Source organism: Panthera onca, chromosome A2 (assembly GCF_046562875.1).
Source record: "Panthera onca isolate mPanOnc1 chromosome A2, mPanOnc1 haplotype 2, whole genome shotgun sequence".
NCBI classification, from domain to species: domain Eukaryota; kingdom Metazoa; phylum Chordata; class Mammalia; order Carnivora; family Felidae; genus Panthera; species Panthera onca.
Window position 1 is genome coordinate 131,395,044 of NC_138340.1, and position 17,105 is coordinate 131,412,148.

The following is a 17,105-nucleotide window of genomic DNA, read 5'->3' on the forward strand; positions in this document are numbered from 1 at the left end:
AAAATATATTGGGTGGTTTTTAACAAAAAATTACGAGATATACAAAGAAAAACAGGAAAGTGTGGTCCATGCTCAAGAAAAACAGCATTAAATAAAAAATGACTGAGTGAGCTCAAATGCTGGAGCAAAGTCTTCAAATTGGCTATTATAAAAATGTTCCAAGAATTAAAAGAAAACATGTTAAAAGAGTTAAAGGAAAATATGCTGACAGTGACTCAACAAATAAGGAAATCTCAACAGTAAAATAGAGACTATAAAAAAGAACCATATAGTGGGGTGGCTGGGTAGCTCAGTCAGTAAAGCATCCAACTCTTAATCTCAGGATCATGAGGTCAAGCCCCACATTGGGCATGGAGCCTACTTATTTAAAAAAAAAAAAAAAAAAAGAACCATACAGAAATTCTAGGATTGATATGTTCTATATGTACCTGTCTTTGATAGCGGTATAACTATATATTTTTTTTACAATGTCATCATTTTAAAAATATTCAAGAATGTTCATAACACCTGAGTTGCAGGATGTTTAGTAAGTCAATATGCTTTGTAAGCTTTATAGTAATCTTTGAAAAGAATTTGCTTCATCCTTTCCTTTCCTTTTGAACTAATCAAAAGTATGTTAAATTTTAAATAAAACTGCTTATAGTATTTTCAACATTATGTAAAATCAAAGTAACCAGCGGTAATGCTATGTTTGATATCTACTACATATTTAAATGGTTAAGAGGTTGATATAATTTTATTTTCATGGTTAGCTTTCAGTGTCTATCAAAAATGTTTCTAGAATTATTCAAGTTCAGTATTTTCAAGAAATTAATAAAGTATTACTTGATACTACAAATCTGTTCTGGTACTAAGGTGTATAAATAATTTTAATACTACTAATAATTAATTGGATTATAATACTTGTGTGTGTGTATATTATATATACATATATATATTTAATCATAAAAAAGAATGAAATTCTGCCATTTGTTATAACATGGATGGACCTTGAGGCCATTTGGCTAAGTGAAATAAGTCAGAGACAGAAAGACAAATACTGTATGATCTGATTTATATGTGGAATCTAAGAAAAACCAAACCCATAGAAACAAGAGATGTGACTGGTAGTCAGAAATGGCAGTGGGGTGGGGTAGAGAAATTGAGTTAAAGATACAAACTTCCAGTTATAAGAAGTTAAGGGGATGTAAGGTACAACATGATGATTATAGTTAACACTGTACTATATATTTCAAAGGTGCCAAGAGAATGAATCTTAAAAGTTCTCATCACAGTCAGAGAAAGACAAAAATCATATGACTTCACTCATATGAGGACTTTAAGAGATAAAACAGATGAACATAAGGGAAGGGAAACAAAAATAATACAAACACAGGGAGGGGAACAAAACAGAAGAGACTTATAAATATGGAGAACAAACTGAGGGTTATGGGAGGGATTGTGGGAGGGGGGATGGGCTAAATGGGGAAGGGGCACTAAGGAATCTATTCCTGAAATCATTGTTGCACTATATGCTAATTTGGATGTAAATTTTAAAAAATAAAAAATAAAACAAGTAAAAAAAAAAGAATTTAAAAAGTTCTCATCACAAGAAAAAAAATTTTAACTGTGAGGTGATGGATGTTAACCAAACTTGTAATCATTTCAAAATATTTACACATATCAAATCATGTTGTATACCTTAAACTTACACAATGTTATAGCTCAATTAAACTGGAAATATATTCATGTATTTATTAAATAAAATTTGTACCTATGCACACATAAACTACTGGTAGGCAAATTTTCACATCAACAATAGAATAATGGCAATTGGTTCCATTAATAATCTTCCATTATTCCTTGTGATTTTTCAGTTAAGAGACAGCCACTTTAAACTAAACATAGTTTAAAATGGATTTTGCTGTTTTGATTCTTTTATTACCATAAGAATAATTATTACAACATTTAAGAAACAATTCTTTCTTATGTTTCCTGAACACAATCTGCTATAGAACCATTAGTTTTCCTGATATCCCTTAAAATTTTATGCTAGTTTTCTACCTACTAATATTATAAATCTGCATTTTTCAGCCTAATCTATTATCAGGGGAGCAAGCAAACAGCCCACTACTTTTTGTAAATCATTACACTATTTTACATTATTAATAGAGCTATCCAGGATGACGTTAGTAATTGAAATAGAAAAACTGTACTTACTCAGTTATAAATTCAGGGTTTGTAAAGCTGAGGTTGGTTAAATGACCTTCAAGTTTAGAAGACTCATGTGTACTTAAGGCTGGAGTGGTCTTAGTGGCGAGTACAGCTCTTTTTTCATCCTTTTCAAGTGCTTTTCTCTTTCCACCATTTTGGAAATATTCTCTGCATACACTACGAAGCAAAATGTAGTTATATTTTAAAATACTAGGCAGGAATATAAAATAAAATGGAAAAACATTAGCCTTTATTATTCAAAACGGGAAACTTTCAATTACAAATTCTTACTGTGAAAACGTCACACAGAGGTTAAGTTTGAGTACCTGTAGCACTGCACATACAATAAAGCATAATCACAGATTATATTTAACAAGTAAAAAGTATGTTTTCAAGGGTACAGATGTGCCTATATGTTTTGCTGAACTGCATTCTTAACTAAAACTTAAGTTCCTCTAGAAAATCTTAGGTAACTCTGCTATTCAGTGACAGCATACAAAAAGACCAGTCGTTACAGTTAATTCTGAGCCAGGTCTGCTGGTAGCAGACAGATACCCCAATAGTTGTTTCTTAGATCCCTGTTGGTTTATGAAAACTAAGTGAGGATGTCAACATATTAAGACTTATTGATATTCTTATTTGCTCTGAGGGAAGGGAATACAAATCTAGTTCAGGTAAAAATGGTACTGTATCATATAGGTAAACATTTACAGAAGTTTGAACATTACGGTGGTTTTTGTAACACCTGGAAATTATTCTTATCCATCAAGAGACCGTTCCTGTTTGTCTGAATTCTTACATTAGTAAAATGCAGATTTTTTGAACATGTTTCATTTTAAGCTCATATAGTTTAGAACAGATCAGGTTGCCATCCAGCACCAGAAACTGATGGCTGACATAATCTTATAAACAATTTTCTTCAAACCGAATACAATTTTAGAGTAGTAGGACACCATGCCTGGGTATATAACAGGAAAAACAAACATAAACCACAGAATCAACTCAAATATTTATTAGCTATTAAAGCCAGGAATCTTAAGGTAAAGAAAGGCTAACAAGACCTAGTTCAGGCCCTTGAGCTTACAATGTGATAGTTTACATGTGAAAACAATAAATGATACAATTACCAAGCTACTTGAAGGAGAAGGGAATCTAAACAAATTTTCTTTTTAGATTCTTACAACACATTATTAGTACATATAGCTCATACTTTAAACAAAGCTAAACTATTTTTCTCCATAGACTCTGCTTGGTGAATTTCCAGAAACATATGGCAAGAGAAGAATTGAAGAATTAATTTAAAACTGAATTCTGCGGGGCGCCTGGGTGGCTCAGTCGGTTAAGCGTCCGACTTCGGCTCAGGTCATGATCTCGCGGTCCGTGAGTTTGAGCCCCGCGTCGCGCTCTGTGCTGACAGCTCAGAGCCTGGAGCCTGTTTCAGATTCTGTGTCTCCCTCTCTCTAACCCTCCACCGTTCATGCTCTGTCTCTCTCTGTCTCAAAAATAAATAGACGTTAAAAAAAGAGTTTAAAACTGATTTCTGCAAGTAGAACTATGATGTAAGGGAACAATGCCCATCTCTCCTCATACTTACAGTATGCTTATCAGTTCAACTTCACTTTTTCTTAGTAATTACTATTAAGACTTTTTTAAAAAAAGATTTCTTTAATTTTCCTATGTAGATTTAGTTTTAATTCTTATATATAGGAGTTGAAACCCATTCTTCATAAATCAAATATTTATTAAGTATTAAGAATACAGAGCCCCCATGTGCCAGGCACATCTGTGATGAGAAAACAAATTGGAGAAGGGATTGCTGCTCTCAAGGAGCTCAGATTAGTGAATAAGACAACAATTATACAATAATAAAGAAAATACAACTGATAAAGATAATATACAACTGATAACCCAATCAATCCAGAGTCAGTAATATATGCTGACTTTAGAAATATAAGTAGGAATAATCAAGGAAGAATGCTAGGTGGGAGGTGAGTGCTTTTCTGGCAGAATAGCATGAGCAAAGGCACAGTAGATAAACACAGCAAGGATCCTGCAGAGATGGACATCCATTCAAGATATGTGAAATGTAAGGTGCCGAGAAGAAAACAGATGGATGGACTCACAGGTAAAAAGATCCTGAGGCCAACACAAATATAGTGGGGAAAGGTGGCTAGGTGACACTGGAGTGATAAGCAAGCCTCAGATCCCACAAGACTCCAAGGCCAATGTAAAGATGTGGTATTTAGAAATCTGACAGTAGTTTAGTGATTTACTGGGGCTGGGGCTAATTGCAAAAGTGTACAAAAAGTAAATGCCACCAAAAAGGAGAGCCTTGAAAAGATATTGCTTCTGGGGGAGAAAGGAGGCACTTTGAAAAAATGGAGGTATCTCTGGAGGTTTGGTGATAAAAGGAAAAAATTAAGCAATTAAGGATAATGAGCCTACTGAGATGTTATAAACCATATATTAAAAAATGTTAAGTCAGACCAAAAGAGGACAATATATATTAAAGGCACTTTACTTTTGTATTTGTGGCAATCAAACAAGGTTCTTCAGAATTAAAGAACCAAGTAAGCCACCCAAACCCCTACAGACACTCCAATAGAATAGACAAACCCATAAAATAAATGCTCAATGAATACAGAAACCAAACAAGGTCCTAATAGAAGGGAAGAGAAAAACAATTAAAACCAGTGGATGAAAATTATCAAAAACATAGACTCAAAAACAGCTATAAAAGAGAAAAAAACTGTAACATTTTGGTATTAATTATATATAATAAAGCAACTGCAGATATGAAAGAACATTTCAAATTTGAAATTAAAAAGCTGAGAACAAAAAGGAATGAATAATGGAGAGATATTCCATGAAAATAGATAGGAAGATGCAATATTGCCACAATGTCAGTTCTTCCCAAATTGATCTATAGAGTCTGTACAATCCCAATGAAAATCAAGTCAAATTATTTGGTGGAGACCAACAAACTAATTCTAAAGTTTATATGGAGAGGCAAAAGACCCAAATAGCCAACACATTTTTGAAGAAGAACAAAATTGGAGGACTGGCCACTATTGGACTTACTTTATATAGTGGATCAGAACAGGGTGGTGCTGGTGACAGAATAGACAACTAGACACATGGAACAAAACATCCCAGTAGACCCACACAGATATACTCAAATGATTTTTCAATAAAAGAGCAAAGCCAATATAATGGAGTAAAGATGGTCTTTTCACCAAATGGTGCTGGAACGACAACTACATACCAGAAAAATGAACCTAAACAGATACCACACCTTTCACAACACTTAAAATGGATTATAGACATAAATGTAAAACACAAAACTATAAAACTCTTGGAGAGTTTTATAAACTTCCTAGGAGAAAATCTAGGTGACCTTGGACTTGGCAATGACTTTTTGGATGCAACACCAAAGTCAAGATCCATCAAAGAAAGAATTGAGAAGCTGGACTTAATTACAATAAAAAAAATGCTCTGCAAAAGAGAATGGGAGAGAATGAGAAGACAGACATGGACTGGGAGAAATATTTGCAAAAGACTTATCTGATGAAGGAACTGTTATCTGAAATATACAAAGAATTCTGAAAACTTAATAATGGAAAACAAACAACCCAGTTTAAAAATGGGCAAAAGAAATGGATAACTCACCAAAGAAGATATACAGACAGCAAATAAGCTTATGGAATATGCTCCAGGTAATATATCATTAGGGAAATGCAAATTAAAATAGCAACACGACACTACTACACACTAATAACATCAACACTACCAACTGCTGGTGAACATGTGGAGCAACGAGAACTCTTCATTCATTGTTGGTGGGAATACAAAATGATAAAATCACTTTGGAGACAATTTGGCCGTTTCCTACAAAATTAACTCTACTTTTACCATACAATCCAGCAATCACACTCCTTGGTATTTGCACGCGCGCGCACACGCACACACACACACACACACACACACACAAATGAAAACTCACTTCAACACAAAAGCCTGCACATGGATGCTTACAGCAGTTTTAGTCATAACTGCCAAAATTTGGAAACAATAAGTTGTCCTGTAGCAGGTGAATAAAGAAAAAAAATTGTGGTACATCCAGACAATAGATTCTTACTCAGTGCTAAAAAGAAATGAGCTACCGAGCCATGAAAAGACATGGAGGAAACTTAAATGCCTATTAAGTGAAAGCTGTCAACATAAAAAGATTATATACTATGATTCCAACTCTATGACATTCTAGAAAAGGCAAAACTATGGAAAGAGTAAAAGAGTCTGTGACTGGGGAAAGAAGGGATGTGCAAGCAAAGCAGAGGATTTTTAGGGCAAGGAAGCCATCTGTATGATACTATAATGGTGAATATTTGTCATTATATATTTGTCAAAACCCACAGAATATACACCACCAAAAACAAATCCTAATGTAAGCTATGGACTTTAAATGATAATGATGTGTCAAAGAAGTTCATCAATTACAATATAATGTACCATTCTGGGTGGATGTTGACAGGGAGCATACTGGGCATGTGTGTGGGCAGGGTGTTTATGGGAACTGTACTTTCTGCTCAATATTACTATGAACCTAAAACTGCACCAAAAAAATGAATCTACTTGAAAGGGAAAAAAAACCCAGGTCAGAACAGTTATCATGTGTCTCCTGATGTAATACACTGAGAAGAACACAATATCACCTAAGTAATATTCTTGCTAATATGCTTCACTTAAATCTAATCAGAGGGGTGCCTGGGTGGCTCAGTCTTTTGGGCGACCAACACTGGCTCAGGTCATGACCTCACGGTTTGTGAGTTTGAGCCTCATGTCGGGCTCTGTGCTGACAGCTCAGAGCCTGGAGCCTGCTTCTGATTCTGTCTTCCTCTCTCTCTGTCCCTCCCCCACTCGTGCTCTGTCTCTCTCTGTCTCAGAAATAAATAAAAAACATTTAAAAAAATCTAATCAGAAAAAAACCATACAAATCCAAATTGAGAGTCTATAAACCTTTATGTCTGTGTCATAAAAGAAAAAAAAAAAAAGGAGAGAGAGAGAGATTCACATGAGTCAAATCATATTTGTCTTTCTCTGACCAACTTGTTTCACTTAACTACAGAGAACAACTGTGGGTAGCTGGAGGGGAGGTGAGCAGGGTAATGGGCTAAATGGGTTATAGGCATTAAGGAGAGCAGTTGTGATGAGCACTGTGTGTTACATGTAAGTGATGAATCAGTAAATTCTAAACTAACATTACACTCTATGTTAACTAACTAGAATTTAAATAAAAACTTCAAATAAAGAGAAAGCTAGAGAATTTACCTCAACTAAGTGTAATGATACACCTTGAAATATTTAGGAATGAAAGTCTTGTGATTTCTGCAACTGACTACCAAATGGTTCAGTAGAGAGGGAAAGGGGAGAGAAGGGGTGCGGGGGGGGGGGGGGAGGGAGAAAATGGAAAGAAGATACAAAATAAGACTAAAATAGAGAAACATTTTTTTTCAGAAGCTGAAGGAAAGAAAGTGTGAGTCAACGATTTTTATCCAGCCAAGCTGCACATTTTGTAACAAAACTATAGAAAAACAGCTTTTTGTATGTAAGAACTTAGGGAACATCATAGTTGCAAGCTGGTTTTAAAGGATTTACTAGAAGATGAAGTTCATCCATGAGATGGCTGAGAAATGTTGATAAAGAGGCTAGTTAGTAATGAATGAAAAGCATTAAATGAATAAAAAAAGGAAAACTTTATAATGCTGAAGACCACAATTTCCAAAGATATAACAGTTATGAATATTTATGTGCCATTTATCATAGCAGCCATCTTCACTAAGCAGAAACTCCATGGGATTCATGGGGAAACAGACACAACTAACAATAGAGAACTTTAATACATGACTCAATCAAGTGAATGAATATTAGGTAAGGTTAGAGAAGCCAAAAAGAGTATAATGAGGTTTATCTTATCTACATAACAAACTCTGCTCTCTAAAGAGAGTATAAATTCTTTTCAAGTGCACATGGAATATTCACAAAACTACCATATACATATACTATGTCATGAAGAAAACCACAGTAAAAGCCACAGAAAAACAGATAAAAATCATCCTATTACAACACAATAAAAGTGTAACAGAATAAAACAAAAAAAATCCCTTTCACCTGGAAATTTAAATCCATTAATATATTCACATATATATTCATAAATTTAAGGAGGAAACTCATATACACTTCCACAGATGCTGAAAGGACATTCAACACAATTCAACACCTATTCCTAAAAAAACAAACAAAACAATACACTCAGTAAAATAGGAATCGGTGAACACTTCCTAAAAGTAAAATTATACATATATATCAGCCAAAAAGCCAGCCACGTTTTTAACGGGGACACAATGCACACATTGCTAAATGAATAAGACACAGCTATGTAGCAGACAAAAGAAAAAGTATTAGTCAAAAAAAAAAAAAAAGAAAAGAAAAAAGAAAAAAAACTGGAAAGAAAGAAAAATGTATATTCAGAGATGAGTTAACCTAGACAACCCAAAAGAATCAATCATAAACCAATAGATGTAAAAATACAAAAATCAAAAGCCTCCATATATATGTGCATATATAAACAATAGCCTATCTGAATATATAACAGAAGTGAAGGTTACATTTACAACAGCTCAAAATGATAAAACACCTAGGAATAAATGTAACAAGAAAATGCACATATTCAGAAAACCAGTATTCAGAAAACCTTAAAACACTACTGAACAACTCAAAAGCAGACTGGAACAAACAGAAAAATACTATCTTTTTCATGGGCATGATGATTCAACATTACAAAGATGTCAGTTTTCTCCAGTTATTAAAAAATTTAATGAAATCCCAATAAAAATACAAAGTTTTGCAAGTTTAGTTAGACCAGTTGGTTCTAAAATACACATGAAAAAAAAAAAGGAAAGAACCAAGAAAACCCTGAGAAAGAAGAGCGGTGGTGGAGCAGGGGAAGATGTTACAGAATAACATAGATTAAATGATATAGACAATGAAACATAACAAAGTCCTAAAAAAGAACCAACCATAGCATATAGTTGGCTAACATGGCATATAAGTGTCATGCCAAATCACTGTAGAAAAGGTGGTGCTTTTCATAAATGATGTTGGAGAAACGGGAATTATATTGGGGGAAAAGTTAGATCTATACTTCCCAACAAACACTAGACTGAATTCCAAATAGGTCAGAGATCTAAATGTAGAAAATGATATCATTCAAGTACTATAAGAAAACTAGTGAGTAAATGAGTGAATTACTATTAGGAATTCTTATAGTCTGGGAATCAGGAAAGCTTTTCTAAGGTAAGAGAAATCTGGAAGCAATAAAAGAGATACATATGTGATTACGTAAAAACAAAGATTTCTACATGGCAAACCAAAAACCTGCATGGCAAAAGGTATTAATGAAGACAAAGGGCACATATCTGTAAGTCATAAAAAGCTATGAAAAAATCAAGATAAAAGGGACCAAAACCAATGGAAATAAAGTGTCAAAAACATGAACATAATTCACAAGGGGCAAATAATTTTTAAATATATAAAAACATACTCAACCTCACTCACAAGAGAAACATAAATTAAAACCACACAGAGATATCAGTTCCCACCTTATCAAACTGGCAAAACTTCTAAAGGTAGGTGACACTGTGAAGAGATAGGTATTGTTTTTTGTTGACGGAACTACAAAATGATAAAACCTCTAAAGAGGGTGATTTGACAAAATCTAACAAAATCACATATACGTTTACTCTTCTACTCTGCCATTGCACATCCAGGAATCTACAAAGATACAATGCCAAATGTACAAAATGAATATGCACAAGGTTATCCGTTACAGCACTATTTTTAACAGGAAAAACTTGTAAATAACTTACGAAAATGAAGAGGGTATCTATTTACTTGCAGTTGGTCAATTCATGTCGTCAACTTGACTGGGCCAAGGGGTACCTAGATATCTGGTCAAACATTCTGAGTGATTCTGTGAGGATGGTTCTGAATGAGAGTAACATTTAAATAAGTAAACTGAGTAAAGCAGACTGTCCTTCATAATAGGGGTGGGCCTCATCCAATCACTTAAAGGTCTGCATAGAACAAAAAGGCTGACCCTCCTCCCCAGAGTATGAAAGACTCCTCCTGCTTGACTGCCTTTGAACAGGGACACTGATTTTTTTCTTGCCTTCAGACAAACTGAAACATCAGCTCTTCCTAGGCCTCAAGCCTGCCAGTTTTAGGACTGGAACTACACCACTGATTCTCCTGTGTCTCTAGCATGTCAACTCACCACTGCATCTCAAGATTTATCAGCCTCCACATACACAGGAACCCATTCTGTGAAGAACCCTGACTAATACAACAGTGATCTCCATGACATATTAAGTAAAAAAGAAGGGTATAAAACAGCATATACCATATCCCATTTGAATATAGATAATGGGTGGTTATGTGTGTGTATGTGAATTTGGTTAATTCTGCAAAAAACAAACAAACAAAAAAACAACAACAAAATAATGTTACCTGAAAATAATTTGTTACTTGGATAAAACAAGTAACAAATGAGGAAATTGGACGGGAACCTTTTTTGAATACACCTTTTTATAAAGTCTTGACTTCTGAACCATGCAAATGTTTCATATTCTTACAAAATAAAATAGGGGGGGAAACCCATAAAGCTGAAAGTGAACATAACCATATACAAAAGAACTATTTCAAGTAACTTTTAAACACAGTATCCCGACACTTAGTGGTTTATGTTCTAAAGACAGAAGAACTACAGAGATACTTTAAACTTCATCCAGTCAGTTTTACTGCTAGGTAAAGTTTAGAAGTAAAATTGACATTGTAGTTTTCAGACTATTTTATGTGAACTGTAGGACAAAGCAAATGTATTAATGTTATTCAGAACTAAGTCCTTTAGCAGCACATCTAGTGCCCAGATCTTAATTTCTAAATGCCATTTCTCACTAAAAGAAACAGGCCCTATGAAGAAATAGTTTGATTCTAAGTCTTGGGTGGCAAAACCAAAGGGTTATTTTGTACCACATAGTAACAAAGTGCTCAAAAGTGATTTCAGAACACAGAAGCCAGCTATATATGGAATATGGAATAATTTGAATATACTCCCCCTCAAAAAAAAACAAAGACTGATGGAAAGAATGAATAAATAACAATGCAGGAGGCTACTGTGATATAAAAACCCCAAACCAAAAAACATACTTATCACAATTGGAATTACTACACCAATTCCTTATTGTAAGAATTGATGACTAAACAGAAAGAATTAGGGATACGTATATGTTTATTTCTACCCAGCCTTTCTGGAGAACACGTAATCATTCCCTGTTCATAAAGAAAAGGTTTTATTTACAGAAGCTAATAAATAAAAAGAATGATACAAGTTGAAAAAATCATTCTGTGGGGCACCTGGGTGGCTCGGTCGATTTAAGCGCCAGACTTCGGCTCTGCTCTTGATCTCACGGTTTGTGAGCCCTGCGTCAGGCTCTGGGCTGACAGCTCAGAGCCTGGAGCCTGCTTCAGATTCTGTGTCTCACTTTCTCTCCGTCCCTCCCCGACTCGCACCCTGTCTCTCTCTCTCTCTCTCTCTCTCAAAAATAAGTAAACATTAAAAAAAAATTTAAAAAATCACTCTGCAATCCCAAATGAAATAGTTTATTTAATAAACAGAAGTAAACCTGTTAGCTGACAGACTGTCAGGAGACAGGATTGATCCACAAGCCAAAATGTCCCTCTACATATTACTTGCTAATTGCAAAGGGAAAATATAAGTTTACAATGGAAGGACCACCTACACCAAATGGCAAAATTTAGCAGGTAACCCGACAATAAGCACTTGCTAATGTAATGCAGTAAGTGTGCAGTTTCACCTAACAGATATTCTGTCAAAAATAATGTTACCTGATTCAACACTTTAGATCAGTTTATAAGAAATAAAGGACACTGGAAAAGTAGTTAATGGCTCCATGAGAAAACAATCAAATAAATCCAAAATACAGGACACAAAACTAGTTTTGGATTAGGATATAGAAAATCACAAAGGGCCCCTGGTTATGCTGTAGCTATGGGGGAAAAAGAACTATACACTCTAAAAAAACAATGTATTAAAAAGAAATCAAGATTGCTGAGGATACAAAAGGTATAAAGGAACTAAAGAAAGGCCTAGATGAGAAGAGATCACAGGCACTTTGTACATTTGTTGAAAAGGTGTATAGGCAGCAAAGGATCATGTCTTCCAGGGTAGAGGGATTTTGTTTGATTAAAGGGAAACCAGCAGAGCTTTTAATGGTTGCTTAGAATGGTGTGACAGACTGGAATCTTTAAGAAACCCAAATGCAAAGATTGTTCTCCCTGTTCTATTCCTGCATCCCACCCCCACCCTCCTCCATAGGTCTTGATTTTCAAATATGAAAAAGGCAAGGGAAGTACTAGAGGCTTGGAGTGGCACTAAAAAGCAGAGAAAATTCTTTGCAGTCTTCTGTGGACCTAGGTCCCAGAGTCTTGCTAGAGGACTGTGCCTATAATATACATAAAACAGGACTCACCCTCAAAGCATTTGAAGACACAAGTGAAATGCAACTATGTAATCCAACTTCAACTCAGTTTAACCCCTGATGGATCAAAGTGTGTCCCTGTCTCACTGGCTGCCTGTTAGAGGGAAAAAACAAAACAAAACAAAACAAAAAGCATGCCCTTTCTAGGAAAAACTAATATTATGCCAGTCTCTTCTAAACATAATGCTAGTATATATTTTTAAAAATTACCAGACATATAATGAAGCAGGAAAAAAAAATGATCCGTAATCAAAAGAAAAAACAGCCAAAAGAAACAGATCTTGATAAACTATATATTGGAATAAGCAAACAAGGACTTTATAATAATTACCATAAGTATTTTTTTTTTAAGTTTATTTGAGAGAGTGTGCACAAGGGTGAGGAGCAGAGAAGGAGAGAGAACATCCCAAGCAGGTTCCACGCGCAGGCCTCAGTCTCATGAACCGTGAGATCCTGACCTAAGTAGAAATCAAGAGTTGAATGTCTAACCTACTGACCATCCAGGCAACCCTATAAATCTTTCTAATTCAGAAAAAGATGAAATTTAAGAGAACTTTAAGAGAAAAATTAAATAATCTAAAGATGAGCCAAATAATTATACAAAAATTGAGAAAAATGGTATCTTGAAAATCTCTCTTGGTAACTGACAGAACAAAAAGCCAAAAAGAAAAATCAGTAAGGACACACAGATTATTTGAACAGTGCTATTAACCACCTTGAATCAAAAACCACAAAATATAGAATGTGGGATATTTTTCAAATAAACTGTCATTTCTCAAAAAAAACTAAATGTTGTGGAAAACAAAACCAAGAACCTAAAGAAATGCAACCACCAAATGCAATGCATGAGCCCTAATTTGATTTAAAAGAAAAAAATTACAAGCACATTTTGGGGACAATAAAAAAATCTGAATTTTTGAACTAAGTATTTTAGGAAATGAGGAAATTACTGTTAATTATCTTAATGTGATGATGGTATTATGCTTATGCTGAAGAATGTCCTTATTCTTAGGAGATGTGTGGGAATGAAATATCATGTTATCTGCAATTTACTTGCAAATCCAGGAAACCGTGTTTGTTTCTCTGTGTGTACAAAGAGTTAGAAAAAGCAAATATATTTTTTTTTTTAATTTTTTTTTTTTAACGTTTATTTATTTTTGAGACAGAGAGAGACAGAGCGTGAACAGGGGAGGGGCAGAGAGAGAGGGAGACACAGAATCTGAAACAGGCTCCAGGCTCTGAGCTGTCAGCACAGAGCCTGACGCAGGGCTCGAACTCACGGACCGTGAGATCATGACCTGAGCCGAAGTCGGACGCTTAACCGACTGAGCCACCCAGGCGCCCCAAAAAGCAAATATTTTTATTAATCATACAGCTATGCCTTTGTGTTATGTTTTTAGTATTTCATGCTATAAATCAAATTTAATTATCTTTTGAAGGAAATCATACGTGGAATTCTTCAAGCTAAACAGCCAACAAAATCTTAGCAGGGTAATGTCAGTAAGCCTTACCTTACATACCAAATTCTTATGAAGTTTTAAGTATAACTAACTGAACAGAAACTTCTGTCAAACTGTTTTAAAAGCCCACTTTAGCTCTCAAAGTACTACTGCTTTCTTAGAATTGTCAATAGAGAAAGGAATTATATAAACTCAAGTTAAAATTATAGATAAATCAAGTTTCAAAATTCAAAACTGTTTTGTAGCCTTTTCTCTCAAGCTAGTTTTAAGTTTAAAGTAAAGACATTATAAAACTCCTCATGGGATTACTTTCCATAGTAAATTTATTTTACAATATTTGCCACTGTTCTTTTCCTGCAGTTTGACCTAAATTCTTACGAATGTTCCCTTTCAGCAGTTTGACTTAAAAATGACCTTTTTCAAACACATGTAGATACAATAACTATTGATAACAACCACACATCTAAGGAAAAAGAAGAGAGAAGTGTGAGCACAGATTATTTAAGGAAGGTATAAGCAAATGCTCCTATGAGAATATCACACATCAAAGTCCATTTAAGAAGCAGTCTGAGAGCTTGCCTGATATACCCGAATACTAATTTTAAAGCAGTGCTGCTAAAAGCCAAGAATGATGGTCTTAAATAGAGATGGTGCTGATTTCCTGATTGGATTATGTCATTACTCCATGTTACAAGGGAAATAACTGGTTCAGTAATACATTTCCTTTTGCATTTCTTAGCTTGAGGGAGAAAATGTATATTTTCTAAAAGAGAGATTTTTCTCTCTAGAGCCAAGCAGAAAACACCAAACATTTAAGTTTCAAGAATCTTATTTCCTATTATTCTGGCTCCTTTCTTTCTCCAACTCCACAATTCTTGGGGTCCGCAATCTACTGATAACACCTTTTCACTCCTCCTCACTCACCTCATATTTTCAACTCCCTACTTATGTATCACTATAATCAATACAACATACATACCATTTCCCTTCCCCTTCTCTTGAGTCATTATACTCACTTGAGCATTAATTTTATTATACTGTTCTGTCCATTCACTTTCTCACTCTCTAAGAAAACTGCCTCACTATAACTTTGCACCTTGATTATCACATTAGCTTCCTAACTTATTTCCTGATTTACATACTCCCCTTCCTATAGTCTATCTTAACACAGTAATTAATTCTTAAGAATTCTTGACACACTTTAAAGGTTAATAAAATCCTGTTACTCTTCTTCTTAAAACATCCAGTGATTCATCTCACACAGAATAAAAGCCAACGTCTTTAACCATGGTTTACAAGACCCTACGAAATCTAGCTGGTCAGTATCTTATTTTCTACCACTCTTCTTATGTTTCGCTCTAGCCACATTAGTCTCCTTGCTGTTTCAAAAACATGTCAGCACAGTCCTACCTCAAGGCCTTGCTAGGACTTGGACTTGCTGGGCTTGTTGTCTCACTTCTTTAATGTTTTTTACACGCATCATTTCTGGGAGGCCTACCCTGTCTACCATACTTAAAATTGTTTTATTTTTCCTTGCTTTGTTTTTCTCATGGGACTTACCATTATCTGACCCAGCATATCTTTAATTTATGTATTGTTTCTTGCCTCTAACCCTCATGAGCATGTAACCTCCATGAAAGCATGGATTTTGTTTGGCTGACTGTTGTACTCCCAGTGCCTGTGATGTGACTAGTACACTGTGGACAATCATTAAAAATTATTAAATGAATAAATAAAATAACTAAATTAAATATGCATTTTTCTCTGGACTATTTGTTGAATGAATGAAATATGCATTATAACATAACTTTTAAATGAGATTAAAACAGAAATTTTGGATAAAAAATAACTGCAATGAAATATAAACCAGAAATTATCATAAATTCATTGTCCATGCAGAAAGATAATGCTTTGTTTTCTGAGAATTCATTTATAAATTCAATCAATACATATATCCGTTCTAATAATTTTACTACCTTGAGAGAAATGACCAAGAGTATTTCATTTTGATGTCTTAAATTTATACAATGAGAAAATAAGCATTATCCAAAGTAAATTTAAGTGCTGGAATACTCTGAATTATATATCCAAAATTCAGGATTTTGACACTTTTAAGAGGTTTTCAAATTTTAAAATACAGAAAATCACGTTTACTTGAATCCAAATATGGAGAATTATAAAAAGAAATTTCTATACTATGACTTATCAATGAAGTTAAGTGTTAAAACTCATATTTTAAATGTATTGACGTTTAAGTATATTTGATGCATTTAAAGCTATACTTTTATTTTTATTTTTTAAAGCTATAATTTTGAAAGGCTGAAACAAAACTTCAAGTTATGTCAAAGAAAAACATTTTGATTAAAAAGGGATGAATGATATAAACTTAGAGAAAGTGTGGCAAGAGGGAGAAGTTATTTAAAAAAATAATCTGTTTTAAAACAGTCCTATTTTGGTACAGTAAATTATACAAAGCATTACTTGGATTTCAGACTTTAAACGATATAGTAGAAACCAAAAATGTTAGTTCATAAAAACACTCACCTACAACACCATTCAATACGACCTTCGCCCTCACAAGTTTTTGCCCAATGGTTATCTGCCAAATTTTTCATTGCAACAGCATATTCACAAAGTGTTTCCTCATCCTCACAATGTTCTCGCCAGATCTTATCAAAATCTCCCACTAAAAACAAGGGAAAAGACGAATTAAGTTAACTTCACTTACAAATGTCTCAGGCTTTTAAAAGTTTCTGCGTAATCTAAAATTACTTAAAGATGAATATAAGCAAAATTATAAAGTCAAGTTGCATCAAGTTTAAACTAGAATTTTAAA

General features: G+C 34.1%; 1 protein-coding gene across 1 annotated transcript in view; it reads right to left on the reverse strand.

Moving 5' to 3' along the window:
* SAMTOR (S-adenosylmethionine sensor upstream of mTORC1) overlaps positions 1-17,105 on the reverse strand; it is a 90,421-nt gene that overhangs the window by 56,890 nt on the left and 16,426 nt on the right. The window contains exons 2-3 of the mRNA XM_060632913.3: positions 16,814-16,955; positions 2,200-2,370 (exon numbers count right to left, since the gene is read on the reverse strand). Of these exons, the coding sequence (XP_060488896.1) occupies positions 2,200-2,370; positions 16,814-16,955 (313 nt within the window). The remainder of the gene's footprint in view (positions 1-2,199; positions 2,371-16,813; positions 16,956-17,105) is intronic.